Here is a 24,667-nt window from a genome sequence, read left to right on the forward strand (position 1 = left end):
GACCAGCTATGCACAAATGTTTAAATAAATAAAGGTTATTATAACAAAGATCAACAAAGGGTTATTTGGAATTAAATGACTGATTAACTTAATATTTAATATTCAATTAACAAGTTAAACAGCAAGTTAGCAAAAAAAAAAAAAAAAAGGTTAAAATTATTATTATTATTTTTTTTTTTTTGAGACGGAGTCTCGCTCTGTCGCCCAGGCTGCAGTGCAGTGGCCGGATCTCAGCTCACTGCAAGCTCCGCCTCCTGGGTTTACGCCATTCTCCTTTCTCAGCCTCCCGAGTAGCTGGGACTACAGGCGCCCGCCACCTTGCCCGGCTAGTTTTTGTATTTTTTAGTAGAGGCGGGGTTTCACCGTGTTAGCCAGGATGGTCTCGATCTCCTGACCTCGTGATCCGCCCGTCTCGGCCTCCCAAAGTGCTGGGATTACAGGCTTGAGCCACCGCGCCCGGCCAAGGTTAAAATTATTAATTAGTGAAGCAGAAGACACAGCCAAAGAAATTACCTAGAATAAAAAACAGCAAGATAGGCCTGGCATGGTGGCTCACATCTGTAACCCCAGCACTTTGGGAGGCCAAGGAGGATGGGTCACAAGGTCAGGAGTTCCAGACCAGCCTGGCCAACATAGTGAAACCCCATCTCTACTAAAAATACAAAAAAACAAATTAGCTGGGTGTGGTGGCGCAGGCCTGTAATCCCAGCTACTCCGGAGCCTGAGGCAGGAGAATCACCTGAACCCAGGAGACGGAGGTTGCAGTGAGCCGAGATTGTGCCATTGCACTCCAGCCTGGGCAACAGACCAAGATTCCATCTCAAAAAAAGAAACAAAAAAAAAACCCAGCAAAAATAAAATTATGAAAAAAGATATTAAGAGATATGATGGATACAATAAAAAGCCATAATATATGTCTAACTGGAGTCCTAGAAAGAGATAATAGAAAGAATGAAGAGGTAGTAACATTTAGATACAGAATGGCTGTTATTTCCCAGAACATATTTTTTATACAAAAATAGGAATAAAAACATTCAAGGGACACAAGATATCCCAAGCAAGATAAACAAAAAGAAATATATGCCTAGAAACATAGTTAAAATGCAGAACACCACAGACAAGAACAAGAACTAAAAAGTAGCTGGAAAGGAAAGATGAAGGTGGGGAAAACAATCACTTAAAAAGAAAAAAACAATTAGAATGACAGTAAATTTCTTTTTTTTTTTTTTTGGAGACGGAGTCTCGCTCTGTCACCCAGGCTGGAGTGCAGTGGCCGGATCTCTGCTCACTGCAAGCTCCGCCTCCCGGGTTTATGCCATTCTCCTGGCTCAGCCTCCCGAGTAGCTGGGACTACAGGCGCTCGCCACCTCACCCGGCTAGTTTTTTGTACTTTTTAGTAGAGACGGGGTTTCACCGTGTTAGCCAGGATGGTCTCGATCTCCTGACCTTGTGATCCGCCCGTCTCGGCCTCCCAAAGTGCTAGGATTACAGGCTTGAGCCACCGCGCCCGGCCATGACAGTAAATTTCTGAACACCAATGACTGAAGCCGGAGGAAAAATAATCATCAATAGAAAACTTTATATTTGAGCTGGGCGTGGTGGCTCACGCCTGTCATCCCAGCACTTTGGGAGGCTGAGGTGGGTGAATCACTTGAGGTCAAGAGTTCAAGACCAGCCTGGCCAACATGGTGAACCCTGTCTCTAATAAAAATACACACAAAAAATTAGCCAGGTGTGATGGCGCATGCCTGTGGTCCTGGCTACTCGGGAGGCTGAAGCAGGAGAATTGCTTGAACCCAAGAGGTGGTGGTTGAAGTGAGCTGAGACTGCGCCACTGCACTCCAGCCTGGGCAACAGAGCAAAACCCTGTCTCAAAAAAACAGAACAAAACAAAAAGCAACTTTATATTCAGCATAAACTGTCTTGAAAGAATGAAGCTAAAATAAGTACATTTATAGATAAATAAATACATTTATAGAAAGAATCCTCTACCAAAAGACCGGAAGTAAAGGAACTTCTGAAGGAAATATTTCTGGAAGAAAGATGAGCCAAGGACTTTCAGAAATGAAAGGAAATGGTAAACATCTTTGAAAGTCCATATAAACATTACTTGTATAAAAGAACAACATTAATAATCTAATTCAAGGCTAGGCCGGGTGGTTCACGCCTGTAATCCCAGCACTTTGTGAGGCCGAGGCAGGTGAATTACTTGAAGCCTGGAGTTTGAGACTAGCCTGGCCAATATGGTGAAACCCTGTCTCTACCAAAAATACAAAAAAATTAGCCGGGTGTGGTGGCACGTGCCTGTACTCCCAACTACGTGAGAGGATGAGGCATGAGAATCACTTGACCCCAGGAGGTGGAGGTTGCAGTGAGCTGAGATTGCACCACTGCACTCCAGCCTAGGTGACAGAGCGAGACTCTGTCTCAAAAAATAAATAAAATAAATAATAACCTAATTCAAGTCATTCTTTTTTGTTGTTGTCTGTTTGAGAAAGACTCTCACTCTGTCACCTAGGCTGGAGTGCAGTGGCGCAATCTTGGCTCACTGCAGCTTCTCCTCCCAGGTTCAAGTGATCCTCCACCCTCAGCCTCCCAAGTACCTGGGACTACAGGCACATGCCACCATACCCAGCTTTTTTTTTTTTTTTTTTTGGTAGAGACAGGGTTTTGCCACGTTGCCTAGGCTGGTCTCGAACTCCTGGGCTCTAGTGTTCCTCCCACTCTGGCCTCCCAAAGTGCTGGGATTACGAGTGTGAGCCACTGTGCCAGGGCAAGTCTTTTTTTTTTTTTTTAAAGAAAGAATTCAAATTAGAAGAGTACTAAAATGTTGGGAGAAGAGTGAATGAAGTTAAAATGTTCTACAGTCCTTGGAATATCAGAAAGGTGGTTAAGATATTGCTTAATTTTAGACTTTTAGGTTTAAAATAATTGGGAAATTTCAAGGACAACTACTAAGAGAACAGAATTAGAATGTTTAAATCCCCAATAAGTACAAAGAAAAAACAGAAGACGAAAAATAGCAACAAAATCTGTAACGAAAAGAAAGGTGGGAAAATGGCATTAAAAAACTGAATAGAAATTTAAAAGAGAAGAGAAACAAGTTCATATAAAAATAATTTGGCTGGGCATCGTGGCTTGTTACTGTAATCTTGCCACTTTGGGAGGCTGAGGCGGACAGACCACCTCAGGTCAGGAGTTTGAGATCAGTCTAGCCAACATGGCAAAACCCTCTCTACTAAAAATACAAAAATTAGCCAGGTGTGGTGGCGGGTGCCTGTAATTTCAGCTACTCGGGAGGCTGAGGCAGGAGAATCACTTGAACCAGGGAGGCAGAGGTTGCAGTGAGCAGAGATCGTGCCACTGCACTCCAGCCTGGGCGACAGAGGGAGACTCTGTCTCAAAAAATAAATACATAAATAAAATAATAATTCTAAATGTAAATCAATTAAGCTAATTAAAACATAAAGACATAAGATTGTCTACTTATATTCCATTTAACGAAAGTCACAACAGAATACAGATGAGAAAAAATAGAAAGATAAAGGCAGAAAAGACACCAGGCATGTACTACCCAAAAGAAAGTTGGCATAACTGTATTAACATCTGACAAAATAGGCTTTAATGCTAGAAAAAAAAATAGTAGGAATAGAATAGAAATAGTCACTACATAAAGAAAAACAAAACTTTTAATCACCTGGCAGATGTAAAAACTCTAAACTTGTATGCACTTAATAACTCATGGATGAAAAAAATCATTATGGAAAAATATTTAAAACAGAATGAGAATGAAAATACAACACACCAAAACTTCTGCAATACAGTAACAGAGATATTTATTACCTTCTTTCTGCTTATCTTAGCTAATTCTGCTGCTTCTTTTTCTAGTTTGTTGAGGTAGGATTTAGACTATTCATGTAAAACCTTATCTTTCCTAATGTAAGTATTTAGTGCTATACATTTCTCTCTCAGCACTGCTTTAGCTGCCTCCCAAACATTTTGATATGTTGTAGTTTCAATTTCATTCAATTCTATGTAAATTTAAAAATTTTTCCTTTAAGGCTTCCTCTCTGACCCATGGTTTATACAGAAATATGCTGTATAATTTCCAAGTGTTTAGAGATTTTCCTGCTGTCTTTATGTCATTGATTACTAGATTAACTCTATTATTTTCAGAGAACATAGTATGTGTGATTTCAATTATTTAAACTTATTAAGGTTTGTTTTGTGGCTCTGCTTTTATGGAATCTAACCTAAGACAGTGGTTACCTCAGTGGGGACAGGGTAGAAGCATAAATATAGAAGGAATATGTTAAAATATTCTAGTTCTTGGGGCAGATGGTAGATTCACATGCTTACATTACTATGCTTTGACATGATAAATATAAAATCTTTTATATATAGTATAAGTAGATTTAATTTTATTTTTCTTTTTTTGAGACTGAGTCTCGCTCTGTCGCCCAGGCTGGAGTGCAGTGGCCGGATCTCAGCTCACTGCAAGCTCCGCCTCCTGGGTTTACGCCATCCTGCCTCAGCCTCCCGAGTAGCTGGGACTGCAGGTGCCCACCACCTCACCCGGCTAGTTTTTTGTATTTTTTAGTAGAGAGGGGGTTTCACCGTGTTAGCCAGGATGGTCTCAATCTCCTGACCTCGTGATCTGCCTGTCTTGGCCTCCCAAAGTGCTGGGATTACAGGCTTGAGTCACCGCGCCCGGACAAGTAGATTTTAAAAGATAAATATAGCTGTTTTGAATTTTTCTCCTAGATGACCAATGAATTCCTAAAGTTACAAGCTCTATCCATGCACTTTTTCATGTACATTTATTTATTTATTTATTTTTGAGGTGGAGTTTCCACTCTATTACCCTGGCTGGAGTGCAGTGGCATGGTCCTGGCACACTGCCACCTCCACCTCTCAGGTTCAAGCAATTCTCCTGCCTCAGCCTCCCAAGTAGTTAGAATTACAGGCACCCACCATCACACCTAGTTAATTTTTGTATTTTTAGTAGAGACAGGGTTTCACCATGTTGGCCAAGCTGGTCTTGAACTCCTGACTTCAGGTGATCCCTCCCCCACCCTGGCCTCTCAAAGTGCTGGGATTACAGGTGTGAGCCACCATGTCTGGCCCTCATGTACATATTTTTACTTCTACTTCTACTTCAACCACTTCTTCCATAAGGCATGTTCCCAACTCCCACCCCATCTGCATGCATTTTAATTCTTTTAAATGTTTTGCACAATGTTCTGTCTTGTATTATATTTGCTTGTGCAGCTACATATCTACCCAAAGAGACTGTAAGCTCCTTAAGGGTAAAAGATGTATCTTAAACTGCACAGCACCTAGCTTAGTACACTGTCTTCAATATTTAGCTTAATGCCTTAGCCAGATGTTCAAAATGAGAGCTTGTAATGTTCAGCACTATATATTATAAATTCAATAAACTGCACATGATAACAAATAATGGACTTAGGGTCAAAACTATTTACCATTCAAATTTCACTCAGATTAAATAGTGATAGTGGGTAAAAGACAGAAACTAAAGTAACTAAGATCTTCTATGTCAAGTGCCATTTCATTCTCTCGCATACACAGATATCCATATGGGCTGACAACTGAGAATGTCACCAGTGATTTTTTTGCTATAAGAACAGTTTGTTCTTGGTGCCATAAAGACAGCCACAGCTGATACTACAAAACTCTGACACTGACTCCCTGTCTACTTTCCACTACTCATTCCTGACTACTATTGGTCCAGATTGTGCTTTGTCAACAGCCAAATCACATTGTGGCATATCACATCGATCCAGAGATCATTTTGCAAATGACTCCCATGACTGAACATATACACCTGCTATGGTCTGAATGTTTGTGGCCCCCAAAATTCACCTGTTGAAATTCTAATTCCCAATGTGAGGGTATCAGGAGGCGGGTCTTTGGGAGGTAATTAGGTCAAGAAGGCAGAGCCCTCATGAATGAGAGCGGTGTCCTTACAAAAGAGGTCCAACAGAGACCCTTCCCCATCTACATGAGGACTCAGCAAGGAGGAGCCACAAAACAACCCTCACCAGATACCAAACCTGCCTAGCCTTCCTTCTTGGACTTCCCAGCCTTCTGAACTGTAAGAAATACATTTCTGTTGTTTATAAGGTACTGATACCTTACAAATTCCAAGCTTTATCTTGTTTTTGTTGGCATCCATCTCTTCCCAAACATCCTTCTCCTGGGGACGGGGGTGACCCAGAGATCCAGGCAATTTATCTGGTGACACACCAACAGGGATGCCATTTTCTCCATCGCTAAGCTGTTCATCTGGAAATACCTCATCTGTATTTTCCCGAAGCAAGTCTCCTGGGATGGGAGTGGCATTGGCAATTCTACATATGAAGGGAGGAAAAAAAGGCAAGAATCAAAAATTACTATGATACTATCTTACATAATTATATTTCTTCATTTAAATGAAGTTCACATATAATTAAGAGAGTTTTAAAAAAAAAAGCACCTTGAAAACTTAGTTTGGCCGGGCATGGTGGCTCACGCCTGTAATCCCAGCACTTTGGGAGGCTGAGGCGGGCGGATCACTTGAGGCCAGGAGTTCGAGACCAGCCTGGCCAACATGGTGAAACCCTGTCTCTACTAAAAATACAAAAAATAGCTAGGCGTGGTGGCGGGTGCCTGTAATCCCAGCTACTCGGGAGGTTGAGGCAGGAGAATTGCTTGCATCTAGGAGGCGAAGGTTGCAGTAAGCCGAGATTGTGTCACTGCACTCCAGCCTGGATGACAGAGCAAGACTCCAGCTCAAAAAACAAAATGAAAAAAAAAAAAAAAAAAAAAAAAAAAGAAAAAAAAAAGGAAAAGAAAAAAAAAAAAACCTGAGGTCATGCCAATTCTACAAAATAAAACTTTAACATTTTGATCAATTAGAATTTTCAAGCTGATTTTAAAATACAAATTCTAAAACAATAACACACTAATTTGACAATTACTTTATAAGTAAGAAGTATTTCATCTATTTTCAAAGAAGTCTTTGTCAATTAAAACAACATTTTTTTTTTTTTTTTTTGAGACAGAGTTTCACTCTTGTCGCCCAGGCTGGAGTGCGGTGGCATGATCTTGGTTCACTGCAACCTCCACCTCTCGGATTCAAGTGATTCTCTTGCCTCAGCCTCCTGAATAGCTGGAATTACAGGCACCCACCACTATGCCTGGCTATTTTTTGTATTTTTAGTAGAGACAGGGTTTCGCCATGTTGGGTAGGCTGGTCTTGAACTCCTGACCTCAGATGATCCACCCACCTCGGCCTCCCAAAGTGCTGGGATTACAGGCATGAGCTACTGCGCCCGGCCTGTTAGAGAATTTAAAAAAAAATCTAAACAGGAAAATGTTAAGTACTGTTGAACTCCAAATAAAATACAGAGATGAATCTCCAAATTAACATTTCATTTGGGAAGCAAGAACTACAATTTGGGGCACATATATAGACTGAGTGGGTCTCTGGTATATCTGAAGACCAAAGAAGAGGTTGGGGGTTTTATTAGAGAGATGTCACATACTGTTTTGAAAGAAAGCTCATTGGCACTAGAGAAGCTTTTGGGAGCTCGCAGGCTCTGACTGGTGAGTGACAGAGGTATGTAAATTTAGTGTTAGAGTCACAAGAGGCCATTTCAGCAGCTGGGCTTGCGAGAAATCAAATTCTTGGAGCAGGTGCTATATGCCCCAAGTACTTTCTCCCTCTGGCCTCTTGATTGATTTAGTTGAAATATGACAAGAATGACCTAATTTGTATAATCAACTTTCGCAGTGCCATAATGAAATAAACAGGTGTCAGATCAATCAGCTATGCTATTTTTTTTACAGTGTGAAATGTGTATTACTTTTTCACTCGCAGACTTTTTTTTTTAATTTTTGAGACAGAATCATGCTCTGTCTCCCAGACTGGGGTGCAGTGGCATAATCTCGGCTCACTGCAACCTCCACCACTGGGGTCCAAGTGATTCTCCTGCCTTGGCCTCCCAAGTAGCTGGGATTACAGGCATGCACCACCACGCCCAGCTAATTTTTTATATTTTTAGTAGAGATGGGGTTTTGCCATGTTGGCTGGGCAGGTCTTAAACTCCTGGCCTCAAGTGATCCACCCACCTCGGCCTCCCAAAGTGCTGGGATTACAGATGTGAGCCACCGTGCCCAGCCACTTGAAGACTTTTTACTAAGCACCTACTGCATGCAATGCCCTAGCAACACAAACAAGAGGAAGGAAATTCTTGCCCTAGAGGGAAAACTAGACTTCCTGTAATTATACAGTTTATATAGTTCAGCATGAACTGATCTGGGGGTAAAAATAGCAAATATTAACTGGTATTTGTCTATATATTTCTTTCAAAGTAATTCCAGGTCTTATTTACACGGTTGGTCATCTCTTCCTTAGACCCTCCCATGAGAGGCTTTTTTAGTTCACAGTTATCGTTCACCAAGTGAAAAGGCTCCTGCCAGTTCTACAACGCTATGTTCTAGGTTTGTTTTTTTTTTTTTAAACTATTGCTGACTGAACACAATACTTAGTACACAATGAAACCTCCTCTTAGAAGTGACCTGGAATGTCTCAAAGTAGACAAATCAGTCTTCAGTACATTATACTGACTCCTGTAATTACTGTGAGTGGCAACACAGGCATCCTCTCAGTGAGCCACTTTAAGAGTCACAGTTAGATCCTGGCAGTGGTGTCACGAGTACTTCATAGGCTGTGAGAAGACCAGTGATTTTTCAGGGACTTGTTCCACCTGACTTGGTGACCGATGACCTTCACCACTACCTTTGCCTAAATGGGTCAACGCTAGAATGAACCTCTTTATCAACAATTTACAATGATATAATCTAGAAAAGTACTGATAATGGCTCCCAGAAAAAAAACTTATAACCGAGTAGTGTCTGTAGTTCTGACAGTGGAAGCATATTTAAAAGGTAGTTTGGCCTAAAATAGTTCAAATAAACAGATTTATTATAGAGATAATTAAAGATCAGAAATAAATTGGCTACTAATGGATTTTTCAGATATTAGTTCAATATAATTTATTTATTGATGCAAAAGTCACAATGGACACTAACATACATGTACTACATGGTAATCCAAATGTTTATTGAAAGAATTCCCTCTATTCCTGAGGAAAGAGAAAGGGAAATAGATGAATATTTGAACTGAACTCAGTATTCTTCCAAGCCCCTTTTTCCCTTATGTCTAGCCATTATTCTGCTTTTTTTCCAACTACCTCAATTCCTTGGCATTTCCTTCTTTCACACTTCAGGAAACAAACCACGCCTCCATCTCTGAATACACTTCTACTTCTACTTGAATACAATCCTACTTTTTCTCTTATACCTTATGCTTCAATATGATACCACACACTGCAAGGACCTCGTCTATCTCCTCCACACAGCCTCTCTTTTACAGGACTCAGGTTCCTCCCCCACCCGTCCCCTCCCTCTGCATTTATTCTCCACTCCTTACTCCTTCCCTGGTTCTTGTTTCCTTTCTTTTCCTAAACTCTGATCCAAATCTGGAGTATGCGATATAGAAAGAAAGAATTCCTTCCCAGGAAAATTATATCATGTTCAGGAATATGAATGAGACAGTACACATGAGAGTGTTATTAGCACATGGCCCGTGTGTCCAGGCAAGGTGTTATGTAACTGAAGCAGATTAAGGGAATAAGAAAATGTGTGGAAGAACTGAAGAGATATGAGAGAAAATAGTAAGAATGAACATCCTTTTCATATTTCATTCCCCATAATCGAAGGCAAACTAGTGTCTGTGGGCCAAATCTGGCCTGCAGATCAGAGGAAAATCTACGGCATTAAACATTAAACCTATTTTTTTTTAATAGACTTGTTGGAACACAGTCAGTCTCGTTTGTTTACGAGTTGGCCATGGCAGCTTTTGCACTACAACAGCAATGAGAGTAGTGACACAGACAGCATAGCTCACAAATATTCATCTGGCCCTTTACAGATAAAGCTTGCTGGCTCATGATTTAAAGCATCCTCTCACCTTCTCCTAAACTTTCAATCTCCCTCTATGAAGAAATTCAGGGTTCTGTGACATACACTATACATTTTTCTCTTTAACACTGATTCTCCAGGTGTTCTACCATATCATTTGCAAACAGAAAAAAATCAGAGATTGTCAAGCTTTTTCTTGGAGGGTCAGATAGTAATGTGGGCAAGATTCACTGTTGGATGCTACAATTAACAGGCAAAAGTATGACAAGAAACACAGTGCTGACATAGTTGCAAATATCTTCCCACAAGATTATTTCTTACAAAAACAGTTAACTTTATACTAGAAAGAACTGGCCACTGTAACCAAATTATCAACACTAGTATCATCAGTAAAAAGACATACTGACATTATGTACCTCCTTGTTTAATGCCATAGATTTTCCTCTGATCTTTGCTCTAAATTTATCTCATAGATTCTGGTAAGTAGTGTTTACATTATCATTTTTTTCTATAACTTTTAGTTTTTATTTTCCTTTTCACCCAAGAGTACAGTCATGCATCACTTAACAATGGGGATACACTCTAACAAATGCCATTGTTAGGCAATTTCGTCATTAACCAAACGATCACAGTGTACTTAAAAAAAACTGTATTGTATAGCCTATTACATGCCTAGGCTGTACGGTATAGCCTATTGCTCCTAGGTTACAAACCTGTACAGCATGTTACTGTTCTGAATACTGCAGGCAAGCATAACACAATGGTAAGTATTTGGGTATTATAACTTATCTAAACATAGAAAAGGTAGAATAAAACTACAGTATTGTAATTTTAGAGGACCACTGTCATATATGCAGTGCGTCGTTGATGGCAATGTCATTACGCGGCACATGACTGTAGTTTAACAGGTTTTTAAATTTCCAGTAAAAGGGCCTTTGATACTTTAATTTTGCTGGTAATTTCTAGTTTTCTTGCAGTGTGATCAGATAGTGTAATACTTCTACTTTATGGAACTACTTACATGTTTCTTTGTGACCTAATGCCTGATCAATTTTTGTGAATGTTCCAGGGGTACTTGGGCAGGAGGTATAGTCTCTGTCATCAAGGTACAGAGTTCAGAAAACATAAGTAAGATCCACCTTACTATGATCATGTTGTTTAAGTCTTCTATCTTCCTATTCTCTGTTCACTTAATCTGTCTTAAACTGAGAGTGGTGCATTAACATCTCCGATTATGAATGTGTTTTTATGTCGCCTTGAATATCCTGCAGTTGTTGTTTCCTAAAGGTGAGTGTCATGATTCTGATGACTAAATATTAAAAAATTTTGTATCCCACTTGTGAATTGTGGCATTTGGCATTAAAAAGTGCCCTTCCATCTTTTGTAAGTTTTTTTGTTTTGGCTTGAATTCTACATCATCTGCTATTAGGATCATTTCTCTTTTCTATCTTTCTGATATATCTTTGTCCATCTCTTTCTTACTGTTTTTAGGTGTGTGTCTCTTATATACAGCATATGAATATAGCTATATAACCCAAACTGAAAACCTTTTCCTTTTAATAGGTGACTTAAGCCCATGTATATTTATTGCTGTGACTGGTATGTTTGATCTTAAGTCTGCTGTAGTATTTTATTTCCTTAAATTGTATGTATCTGAGCTTTGTAACATGATGTAATAGGATACACATAGACAGTAAAATGGTTATTATAGGGAAACAGATTAACATATCTATCAACTCATACTTTTTTTGTGATAAAGAGCAGCTAAAATCTACTTATTTAACAAAAATCTCTAATACAATTTTATTTTTATTTAAGATATGTCCAAGTCTTCTGAAAATACAATTTTATTAAGGTTATTCTTTATGTTGTCCATTAGATCTCCACACTTGTTCATCCCACATATCTGCTATTTTATATCCTTTGACCTACATCTCCCCATTTCCTTTCCTTCCTCCCTCCTTGAACCCCCTGTGGTAACCACTGTTTCATTCTCAATCTCTGTGCATTTGAGTGCATATATATATAGATAGATAGATGTATGTATATGTGTGTGGATATATATATGTGTGTGTGTATATATATATGTTTTTTTCACGTACAAATGAGATCATGCAACATTTTTCTTTCTGTCTGGCTTATTTCACTAAGCATGTCTTTTAGTTCCATCTATGCTGTGGTAAATGGTAGGATCTTCTTTTTAAAAGCTGAATAAGGTTGGGCGCTGTGGTTCATGCCTGTAATCCCAGCACTTTGGGAGGTTGAGGTAGGTGGATCACCTGAGATCAGGAGTTCCAGACCATCCTAGCCAACATGGTGAAACCCCATCTCTAATAAAAATGCAAAAATTAGCCAGGTGTGGTGACACAGGCCTGTAATCCCAGCTACTCAGGAGGCTGAGGCAGAAGAATCGCTTGAATCCAGGAGGCGGAGGTTGCAGTGAGCAGAGATCGTGTCATTGCACTCCAGCCTAAGCAACAGAGCAAGACTCAGTCTCAAAAAATAAACATAGAAAAATTAAAAAGCTGAGTAATATTCTATTATGTGTGTGTATGTATTTATACATCTATATTCCATTGTGTGTGTGTATATATACAAATATATACAATACACACACACACATACACATAATTTCTTTATCAATTTGTCCATCAATGGGTATTTAGGTTGTTCCTGTATCTCGGCTATTGTAAATAATGCTGCAATGAACACGAGAGTGCAGATATCTTACTTGGTCAACTAATTTTCAACAAGGGCACCAAAAGGACACAATGGGGTCCAATAAATGGGGTTCTTCAACAAACGGTGCCGGAAAAACTAGATTTCCACATGCAAAGGAATTGGACCCCTATTTTACACAATACACAAAAATCAACTAAAAATGTATAAAAGACCTATATGTTAAGACCTGAGACTATAAAACTCCTAGAAGAGAACATAGAGGGAAAGCTTTGTCATAGTATTTTATTATTATGTGTACAGTATCTTGCTACATTTGCTACATTTCTTCCTCTACAAGATGTATCCTTTGTCCAGTTTTTTGTTGTTGTTGTTGTTGTTTTTTGAGTCAAGATCTCGCTCTGTTGCCCAGGGTGGAGTATAGTGGCGCGATCTCAGGTAACTGCAACCTCTGCTTCCTGGGCTCAAGCCATTCTCCAGCTTCAGCCTTTGGAGTAGCTGGGACTACAGGTGCATCCCACCACACCTGGCTAATTTTTGTATTTTTTGTAGAGACAGTGTTTCACCATGTTGCCCAGGCTAGTCTCAAACTCCTGAGCTCAAAGTGATCTGTCCACCTTGGCCTCCCAAAGTACTGGGATTACAGGCATGAACCACTGTGCCTGGCCTGTACTTTAATTTATAAATAATTTTGGGGGAGTATTTCAGGAGGTTCGCCTTTTTGTTCTAATGCTTATCTTTGGATATAAACCTTTTTAAATGCTCTTAGTTCTCTGTGGGTTTTTTTGTTTTTTGTTTTTTTTTGAGACGGAGTCTCATGTTGTTGCCCAGGCTGGAGTGCAGTGGCGCGATCTCGGCTCACTGCAACCTCTGCCTCCTGGGTTTGAGCGATTCTTCTGCCTCAGCCTCCCAAGTAGCTGGGACTACAGGTGTGCGCCATCACGCCCAGCTCATTTCTGTGTTTTTGTTTTGTTTTGTTTTTGTTTTTTGTTTGTCTGTTTTGAGACAGAGTCTCATTCTGTTACCCAGGCTGGAGTGCAATGGTGCGATCTCAGCTCACTGCATGCTCCACCTCCCGGGTTCACGCCATTCTCCCGCCTCAGCCTACTGAGCAGCTGGGACTACAGGCACCCGCCACCATGCCCGGTTAATTTCGTTTTTTTATTTTTAGTAGAGAGGGTTTCACCATGTTAGCCAGGATGGTCTCAATCTCCTGACCTCATGATCCACCCGCCTCGGCCTCCCAAAGTGCTGGGATTACAGTCATGAGCCACCGCGCCCAACTAATTTTTGTATTTTTTAGTAGAGACGGGGTTTCACGACATTGGACAGGCTGGTCTCGAACTCCTAACCTTGTGACTCACCCGCCTCAGCCTCCCAAAGTGCTGGGATTACAAGTGTGAGCCACCACACCCAGCCAGTTCTCTGTTTTTAAATTTAATCTTCTGCTATTTGGTTTCTCAGTTTTAACTGGTATTGTTTTGTTTTTCTTCTTCAGGCACTCCAACAACCTGACAGTTATTTCTTCTCTGCCTTCAGTTTGCACTACCTTCTCTCTAACTCTTTTGAGTTGTTTCTTTATCTCACTTTCATTCTCTCCGGGTTTTTTCCTTGTCCTTATTCAATGACTTCTATTAAATTTTCACTTAAGTCTATTCTCCTTTGTGCACTTTGTAACATATTCTTCAATTCTGAGATAATTTTGTCTTTTCCTTCTATTTCTTTCCTGAGTTCAATCAATTCTGATTTCCTTTCTTCCTCTCCCAATAAGGTCTGAACCTCAGCCCTTGAGTAGGGGTGGGACAGCTCTTGCTTGGAGGTTTAATCTCAGTCCTAGGCATCGTGGCTGGACCTTGTATCTGCTATTCCTGTATCTGTATTCTGTACATTTATCTTTATTTCTTATTAATCAATTCCATGTTATTCCAATTTCCTATTATTGACTATAGTTAACCACATCTTACGTAGGCTGGGCACGGTGGCACATGCCTGTGATCCCAGCACTTTGGGAGGCCGAGGCAAGTGGATCACCTGAGGTCAGCAGTTTGAGGCCAGCCTGCCCAACGTGGTGAAACCTCGTCTCTACTAAACAAACAAAAATGAGTGTGGTGGCACACCCCTGTAATTCCAGCTACTTGGAAGGCTGAGGCAGGAGAATGGCTTGAACTCGAGAGGTGGAGGTGGCAGTGAGCCTAGATTGCGCCATTGCACTCCAGCCTGGGTGACTGAGTGAGATTCTGTCGCAAAAAAACAAACCAACAAACAAAAATACTCACATATATTTCAAAATATCTAGAAGGTTTGAAAAGTTCCCAACACAAAGAAATGATAAATGTTTGAGGTAATGGATATCCTAATGACCCTGATTTGATCACAACACATTGCATGTGTGTATTAAAATATTCCATGTATCCCATATATATGTACAATTATTGTGTATCAATAAAAATTTTAAATAATTCTTTAATTTTTTTCCTATTCAAATTACTGTGTAGTTTCTGTCTCCTGACTGGACACAAACTGATACATCTTTTTTCCTCCACCACTCCACTAACGAAGCACACTTCTCCCTTTATTTTCTTTCGCATTATGCATACTTTTACTTCCCTGAAACTCATCATCTGATCTATCAGGACACTCTTTAGTATTTTCCTTATTAGCATGGGTGTAGTCTTTCTAGCACTGGTTTTATGTATTTATTTTTGGATCGAAAGACCCCTGGAGTAGGCATTGGTTTTAGATCAACCTTACATCCCATTGCCAATTTCCGTCTTCCCCACAGTTTTTCTTGATCTGTCTTTATAAAGTCTTCTGGCAGGGGTAGGTGAGGCAAGAGCATGAAAGATAATGCACTAGGATTTGTGGTCTCATATTTTCCTTTTTATTTACAGTTATTTTGAAGCTTGGACATCTTTTACAAGTTATGCTGAGGACATGGTTTTTCTGCGTAGCTGTAGTTTTCTTTCTTTGCTGTTCTGTGTTATTTTGGAGGAAACATTGGAAGATGGGAACATAAACTGCCTTCATTGTCTTTAGGTCCCTGATGTGCTATCACCTGAATTTTTGCAAGTTTGAGACTTATTTCTTTTTTTTTTTTTTTTTTTTTTTTTTTGAGACGGAGTCTCGCTCTGTCGCCCAGGCTGGAGTGCAGTGGCCAGATCTCAGCTCACTTCAAGCTCCGCCTCCCGGGTTCACGCCATTCTTCTCCCTCAGCCTCCCGAGTAGCTGGGACTACAGGCGCCTGCCACCTCGCCCGGCTAGTTTTTTGTATTTTTTAGTAGAGACGGGGTTTCACCAGGTTAGCCAGGATGGTCTCGATCTCCTGACCTCGTGATCCGCCCGTCTCGGCCTCCCAAAGTGCTGGGATTACAGGCTTGAGCCACCGCGCCCGGCTTATTTCTAACAACAATCAAAGGGGAAGGACAAAAACACTAGAACAAAATTTCTGGACTGGCTCCAGCTCTGCCACTAATATTTACCTAAAGTTGGATTTACTTCAGTGTTAGAATTATTTCCTCACTTGTAAGATAGGGTGGCTGGACTAGGACAGTGGATCCCAAACTCTGATAAGCATGAGAAGTATTTGATGCATATGGACTTCTGTGCCCCACCTCTAGGCATTCTGATTCAACAGGTCTGGGGCAGGTCCCAGGAACAGGTGTTTTTAAAAAACATCTGCTTAGACAAGATAGTCAGTGATACTATTCAGTTATGTGAGTCTATGAAAACTCTTCTGATGATTCAACAAGTTCTAGAGATCCCATCTTTCAGTATAAAAATCAGAGCTGGACACAAGGGTGCATGTCTGTAGTCTAGAGAAGTTGAGGAAGGAGGATTGCTTCAGCCCGGGAATTTGAGGCCATAGTGCACTATGACTGTGTCTACAAATAGCCACTGCACTCCAGCCTGGGTGACATAGCCAGACTCCATCTCTTAAAAAAAAAAAAAATCAGGCCGGTGCAGTGGTTCACGCCTATAATCCCAGCACTTTGGAAGGATGAGGCAGGCAGATCACTTGAGGTCAGGAGTTTCAGACCAGCCTGATCAGCATAGTGAAACCCTGTTTCTACTAAAAATACAAAATTAGCCAGGCGTGGTGGCAAAGGCCTGTAGTCCCAGCTACTTGGGAGGCTGAGGTAGAAGAATCACTTGAACCTGGGAGGCGGAGGTTGCAGTGAGCCGAGATCACGCCATTGCACTCCAGCCTGGGCAACAAGAATGAAACTCCATGTTAAAAAAAAAAAAAAAAAAAAAAATCAAAGCAATGGATTAGTGGTATAATATCCCAATTAACTTAAATTGTATGACAATTTGTCCCTGTTCACTTTCTTTTCCCCAGAGAAGGGTCCCACTCTGTTGCATAGGCTAGAGTGTAGTGGCACAACCATAGCTCACTGCAGCCTCTAACTCCCGGGCTCAAGTGATCCTTCTGCCTCAGCATTTCAAGTATTTACTATTTTTTGTTTGTTTGTTTTGACCAAAAGGTTTGAAACAACCAAAGCAGGTAAAAAAATTAGAAAAAAAAAAAAAGACAAAATAAAAGATAAAAGGAAACTATTTAATACATGTAGAGGAAAAAACATTAACAATAAAAAACTAAGATCACGGAAACAGATCATAACCTTTTCTTAATACATTATGAAAGTTGTTAAATCACTTTAGGAAGAACATGCTATATACTTTGTTCCCACTAAACTTTGGCACAGTATAGATATAATTGTGGCACATTCTTTTCAGGGTTCCATATATTATTTGGAAATACAACTAATGCTGGTCCTCATTTTGAAGAAAACCCATTATAAATTTGACATCAACAAGTCACATAAGCTCTAAGCTCCCATTTCACCATATAATCTATTAGTACTATCTAAAGCAAGTAATTCCAAAGGCGTACATAAGAGCAATGTTAATTCGAGGAGATCCATAGGCTTTCCCTGATGTCTTAGCATTTGGTCATCTGAGGGAATCCGGATGAAATAAATTTTTGCAAATATAATGCATTCAGGAAAGACACCACCAAATGATCTGTTTAGGACATACCCGATTGCAGCAGGGGTCAAGCGAGTGTGCAACTGAGGGGTGGTAGAAGTAGTGGTGGTTGTTAGGGAGCCATCATTTCCAGTCTTCTCCCAGTCAAATGGGTCACTCTCAATTACTCCAAAAGTCTTGATGCTATTGTCAAACACGGATGTAAGAAGCTAAACCACAAAGAAGAAAACTAGAGTAAGTGAACAGTAAACAGTCGCTTTATTCTATGAGAAAGCACACCAGACTCACAAAATGATTTTGTAATGTGATTTTCTTTAAAAACTGATGGTTCAAATTGAGAAATTTGAATAGGAACTATATGTGGATGATGATACTGAATTAATGTTGATTTTTCTCAGTTGTGTAGAATGTTTCTGTTTTTGAGAGATACATAATGAAGCAACATATCTATAACCTACTCTCAGATGGTTTGGCTAAAGGATATGTGTTGTTTATAAGTGTCTATGTTAGTGTACATTCAGTTGAGCCATCTATTTTATCATTTATTTGTCAAAACAAAACAAGGACATTTTTATATGTTTCAACCTAAAAAAGTAGCCAGCGTTAACAGGTGATGTGTCTAGGTAAGGGGAGTATAGAAGTTCATTGTGCTTTCCTCCATTTTTTTTTTGTAGGTTTAAAAAATTCTTAAAATGTGTGTGTGCATGTTTGTGTGTCTCCATATACAAACTACCAAAACATTGCTTGATTTATATTGTTAGTTTGATATATATTCTGTATAATTTCATTTTTTGTCTTTCAATTCCTAAAGTTTGAGGTGTTCTTGAGAAGGATTTCATAAAAGACCTTTATTGTTTCTGTTGGTAGGCACCATTTCCAATTTTACGATTATAGCTTCATTCTCTCCTCATCATTTCTGGAACTGTTAGTATCCTATCCTCTGAGATTCATCTTGTGCATTTCCTACCCAGACCTGAAATCAGCACTGCTTTGGAGGATTTTACACAGGTCTGATTTAGGTTTTAAAAATATTACTCCACCAGCCTGGCGTACATGGTGAAACCCTGTCTCTATTAAAAACACAAAAATTAGCTGGGTGTGGTAGTGCACGCCTGTAATCCCAGCTACTCAGGAGGCTGAGGCATGAGAATTACTTGAACCTGGGAGGCAGAGGTTGCAGTGAGCCGAGATCGTGCCAGTGCACTCCAGCCTGAGTGACGGAATGAGAACCTTTCTCAAGGGAAAAAAAAAAAAAAAAGATTACTTCAGCTATTGAGTGGTCAATAGATGCCATAAACAGGGATGGGAATGAGGGTACTTGGAAAAGATGACCAGTTAAGAGATTACTGTCAGCTAAACCAGCATGGTAACAGTAAAGGTGATAAGAACTGGACATAGATTTCTGTCCTGAGTCACTGGGTCAATGCAGTGACATGGAAAGCAGTGAGTTTAGGGAGGAATAGGAAATGCAGATATAAATTTGGGTGTCATCAGCATATAGATATCAAGAGATACCAGCCTATGGGTCCTATTTTTGTTTCTGTAAATCACCTACATTACAACTTAGACTTCTCCAAATGTCAGAGGTAGAGGGCTGTAGAAAACACAAAGGAGGAAATAAAGATGGACTGGAACCTAGGATATGGGAATTGAAGTGCCAGACCTCTGACCCTCTCTCCTAACTCTGAAACCAAGGTTCTCACTGGCTCTCGCAGAGTGAGATGCATGCTTCCTGGAAGGTGGAATCCCCATCCAGGGGAGCCTTGCTATATGAGCACTTAGACTGCCACTGCTAAATTCTCTGTCTATACTGTGCTGCAACAGAAATGATCCTAAATGGTTTTTATGTCAGATGTCCTTCTATCATGGAATTATTTTCTTTCATCTATCATAGTATTGTGTGTCTTACAATATGTATTCTATGGCACTGGACCTCAAATTAGAAACAGTTTGTTACTATGATGGTGATATTAGACACCAGCAGCAGGAGACAGAAAGACGGCGAACACAGAGCAAAAGAAACAGGAGAGCTCAAAGCACTGAGGCACTTAAAGGCACCCTAGTGGGAACAAATGGTTAGACTGGGCAGAGCTCTGCAGATATTTTAGAGAAAAACATTTCTAATCTAGCAAAATAATTTTCTAATTCTGGAGCAGGGTGGCGCTAAATCCTAACCTTCCTCAGACTGGAATAGTAGAAACAGGACAAGTCAAGGACTTACTTTTCTGGTAACTGAATGTGTTACATCATCTTTGGCTATGATAAATAATAAAAACAAAAAACTCTAATTCAGTTAGTCAAATAGATTATAGAATAAAAATTACCTTGTAAGTCATCCATATAGTATATACAGTATATGTAGTGTGTGAATATATGTCTGTGTGTATATATATATGTGTGTGTTTTGAATAGCCCTCATTCTTTTTTTACTTTTTATTATTTTTATTTTATTTTATTTTATTTGAGACGGAGTCTCACTTTCTTGCCCAGGCTGGAGTGCAGTGGTGCGATCTCCGCTCACTGCAACCTTCGCCTCCCGGGTTCAAGCGATTCTCCTGCCTCAGCCTCCTGAGTAGCTGGGACTACAGGCGCATGCCACCACGCCTGGCTAAATTTTGTATCTTTAGCAGAGATGGGGTTTCACCATGTTGGCCAGGATGGTCTGAAACTCCTGACCTCAGGTGATCCGCCCACCTTGGCCTCCCTAAGTGCTGGGATTACAGGTGTGAGACACCATGCCCGGCCTCTCCTTCTTTTTTATATCCCAATATCATTGGGGAACAAAGCACTTTCCCATCAGAACAGGGACTCACTGTGGCAGTAATTCTCAAACTGGAAAGGGAGAAGGGAAAAATCTGAAAAAAATCTTCCAAATGATTCCAATGCTTCCCTCTAAAAGGCATGTCCCATATCTCTTCATTGATAATCTCTGAAAATCTAGTATACATCTGACTCCTTCTTTTACTTAATAATATATTCTTAGAAAATACAAATTCATCTACATTTAGAGTGTAAGTTTCTCAAACTAGGGTAACAGGTACCCCCAGGGGATGCAGCCATATGCCAGAGAGAATTTAAAGAGATTTGACAATGTGGCTCAGGTTCCTGGAGTATTTTACACAGAGGTATGACATTTATTACAATATTTTATAATACCATGAACACAAAGAAGTTGGAAAGCAAAATTTAAATGAACCTTTAAGATAAACCAGGAGAATACAAAGAAATTTTGGACTTATGGTTGACACTGTAAGGCTATTCCCAGACTTCTTGAGAAATACGCTTATACTTGGCTGCCAGAGGAGTAACTGATGAAATAGTGTGAGAAACACCAGAAGCAATCATCTTCGGGAAAGTGAATCTTCTGTAAATGGATGTAGGGAAGGGAGGCAGTTAAGTGAAGGGGAAGTTGTGTGAAGAGGAGGAAAAGAGGAGGGAGAACTTGAAGAAGGTAATGAACAGGCAAAAATGCTATACAGATTGAGCATCCCAAATCTGAACATCAAAAATCCGAAATATTCCAAAACACAACTTTGGGTACTGACGTGATGCTCAAATGAAACGCTCACTGGGGCATTGTGGATTTTGGATTTGTGTTGCTCCACCAATATAATGCAAAATAATACAAAATCCTAAAAAATCTGAAATCCAAAACACTTCAAATAAGGGATATTCAACCCTGTATTACTTTTTGTTTGTTTGTTTGTTTTTGAGACTTCCTGTTGCCCAGGCTGGAGTGCAGTGGTGCAATCTCTGCTCACTGCAACCTCTGCCTCCTGGATTCAAGAGATTCTCCTGCCTCACTTCCCAAGTAGCTGGGACTACAGACACATGCCACCACACCCAGCTAATTTTTTTTTTTTGTATTTTTGGTAGAGATGGGGCTTTGCCATGTTAGCCAGGCTGGTCTTGAACTCCTGACCTCAAGTGATCCTCCTGTCTCGGCCTCCCAAAGTACTGGGATTACAGGCGTGAGCCAATGCGCCCAGTCCTGCATTACTTTTTATTTGGCCACTGTGTGGATTATTTGTGTCAATCCCTCTTCTACTTGCACTTATGAATAAGAAGCAGTCCATTTAAAATTTGATGGGATATTCAATACAATGATTTTTCAAAAGCAAATTATTCAAGATACAAAGTAATGAAAATCAATTACAGCCTAGGCAACATGGTGAAACCCTGTCTCTAAAAAAAATACAAGAAATTAGCCAGGTGTGGTGGTGTACACTTCTGGTCTCAGCTACTTGGGAAGCTGAGGTGGATTACTTGAGCCCGGGTAGGCAGAGTTTGGAGTGAGCTGAGATCACGCCACTGCACTCCAGCCTGGGTGACAGAGACCCTGTCTCAAAATAAATAAATAAACAATAAAAGTCAATTACTATGTCAGGATAATGAGATTCTGAGTAATGTGAATTTACTGTTTTTCTATAATTCTAAAACTTTTATAATGACCACGTATTAACTTTAAATAACTAGAAAAAATCAACAAAAATATATTATTCTAAAATAAATCGACTATATACCTATACGCAGCCTACAGAGATGCTTGGTGCCAGCTCCTACTACCTGAAATACCCTTACTCTTTATGGCAGTCAGTCATCTGACATACACACAATGCCTTAGTGAAGCACTCCTCTTATCCTTAGCACAAAGTGCAATCAATAGCTGTATTATATTTACCGCCATGTGAAACCCCAGTTTGCCCTTTCAAAGAGAGTGTAGACCAAGTCCAGCTTTTGCAAAACCAAGAATTATGTGTAAGGTGATATTAAGAACTCACTAACAATCCTTATTCCTGAATTCTCAGTTAATAAATTGTAAATTAGTGGATCAATAAAGCACTTAAGCAGAGGAGCACAATGGCAATGTTGACTTGGCTGATTCAAAGGCAGATTATTTACTACAAAAGAAATTTGCCCTACTTCAGTGACAAGTAGATGCAATAGCAGGAAAGAAATGCACATATTCTTTTTTCTTTTTTTTTTTTGGCAGAGCTACCTGAGGTTTTATTTGGACCAAAAAAAAAAAAAAAAAGCAACTGAATTGTTTTGTAGCTGGAGGCATGGGCAAGCGGGGTCACCAGGTAGTAAACTCCCACACGGATGGCTGAGGGCTAGGGCGGAGCCTCAGGCGGGTCTCCCATTCCCCGTGTTAACCTGCACAGTGGCCTCCCTCCTGGGGCTCTGCGGCAGCCGCAGGAGGGGCAGCCTAGGAGGAGCTGCCACAACTGTTCACTGGGGCAGGACGTTGGAGGACTCAGACACCAGCTTCCCATCACGGGTTTCGTTCTTCACAACCACGACCCTGAAGGAGCTGATGCGGCTGAAAGAGCTGGAGCCCACGCCACAGACAAAGCTGGAGCCCAGGCTGTAGCTGAGGCCGGGGCTTGTGAGGCCCCCATAGGCCAAGCTCTGACCACCTACATAGCTGCTGGTGATCTTCACATGAATACTCATGTTCTGCATCTCAGACTCCAGTCGGCTCTCCTCGCCCTCCGGCAGCTTCCTGTAGGTGGCGATCTCAACGTCCAGGGCCAGCTTGACGTTCATCAGCTCCTGGTACACAAGCAGCTGCTGTGCCACGTCCTGCTTGGCCTGCTGCAGGGCGGCCTCCAGCTCAGACAGCTTGGCATTGGCATTCTTAACGGCCAGCTCCCCCAGGCTGCTCGGCATCTGTGATGGTGGCCTCCAGGGAAGTCCTCTGGCCTTTGAGACCCTCAGTCTTAGCCTGGAGCCCACTGATGTTCCAGTTTATCTCAGAGATCTCAGTCTATGTATGCTGCAGGTCATCCCCATGCTTCCCAGCCAGCGTCTGCAGCTCCTTATACTTGATCTGGTACAGGCTCTCAGCCTCAGTCCAGCTGCGGTTGGCAATCTCCTCGTACTGTGCCTTGACCTCCGTGATGATGCTGTCCATGTCCAGGAAGCAGCTGTTGTAAATGGACAGCACCACAGACGTGTCCAAGACCTGGGACTGCAGCTCCCAATCTCCTCTTCACACAGCTGCCTGAGGAAGCTGATCTTGTCAGTCAGCCCTTCCTGGGAGACTCCAACTCCACCTTGTTCATGTAAGCTTCATCCACAGCCTTCTCGATGAGGACAAATTCATTCTCCATCTCTGTACGCTTATTGATCTCATCCTCATACTTGTTCTTGAAGTCCTCCACCAGCCCTTGCATGTTGCCAAGCTCCGCCTCCAGCTTCAGCTTCTCCTGGCCCAGAGTCTCCAGCTGTCGCCTAAGGTTGTTGATGTAGCTCTCAAACATGTCATTCATGTTGCTCCGAGCCATCTTCTGCTGCTGCAGGAGGCTCCACTTGGTCTCCAGCATCTTGTTCTGCTGCTCCAGGAACTGCACCTTGTCTATGAAGGAGGCAAACTTGTTGAGGCTCTTGATCTGCTCCTTCTCTTGGGAGTACACGGCCTGGATGTTGGGGTTCATCTCCAGGTTAAGGGGGCTCAGCAGGCTCTGGTTGACAGTGACGGCGGTGATGCCTCCCATACCACTGGCCCTGCCACAGCCTCCACCCAGGCCACTCCAGAAGCTGCTGCTGCCCACTCGGGAGAAGCTCGAGGAGCTGATGCAGGCACCGGGCCCACTCATGTAGGAGAGGCTGCTGAAGGCCTGGGGGCCAGAGGTAGACACCCTGTAGGACTTCTGGGTCACCCTGATGGACATGGTGGAGGCAGGAGTGGGGGCAGGTGGGCCAAACCAGACAGAGATCCCAGACGGAGTGGACTGCACACATTCTTTACTTCTGTGCTCTTCTTGGGGATTTTAGCAACATTGGTAAAGAAAAAAATTTAATTGCACCCATCCTCTAGCAAACTAAGCCAGCAAAATAATAATAATAATAATAATAATAATAATAATAGGCCGGGCGCGGTGGCTCAAGCCTGTAATCCCAGCACTTTGGGAGGCCGAGACGGGCGGATCACGAGGTCAGGAGATCGAGACCATCCTGGCTAACACGGTGAAACCCCGTCTCTACTAAAAATACAAAAAACTTA

General features: G+C 41.2%; 1 protein-coding gene and 1 pseudogene across 1 annotated transcript in view; both read right to left on the reverse strand.

Moving 5' to 3' along the window:
* Positions 1-24,667, reverse strand: part of TTBK2 (tau tubulin kinase 2) — a 185,221-nt gene that overhangs the window by 39,618 nt on the left and 120,936 nt on the right. Inside the window, exons 10-11 of the mRNA XM_025390617.1 lie at positions 17,710-17,867; positions 6,158-6,374 (exon numbers count right to left, since the gene is read on the reverse strand). Of these exons, the coding sequence (XP_025246402.1) occupies positions 6,158-6,374; positions 17,710-17,867 (375 nt within the window). The remainder of the gene's footprint in view (positions 1-6,157; positions 6,375-17,709; positions 17,868-24,667) is intronic.
* LOC112627891 lies at positions 22,891-24,377 on the reverse strand (annotated as a pseudogene).

This window comes from Theropithecus gelada, chromosome 7a (assembly GCF_003255815.1).
Source record: "Theropithecus gelada isolate Dixy chromosome 7a, Tgel_1.0, whole genome shotgun sequence".
Classification (NCBI taxonomy): domain Eukaryota; kingdom Metazoa; phylum Chordata; class Mammalia; order Primates; family Cercopithecidae; genus Theropithecus; species Theropithecus gelada.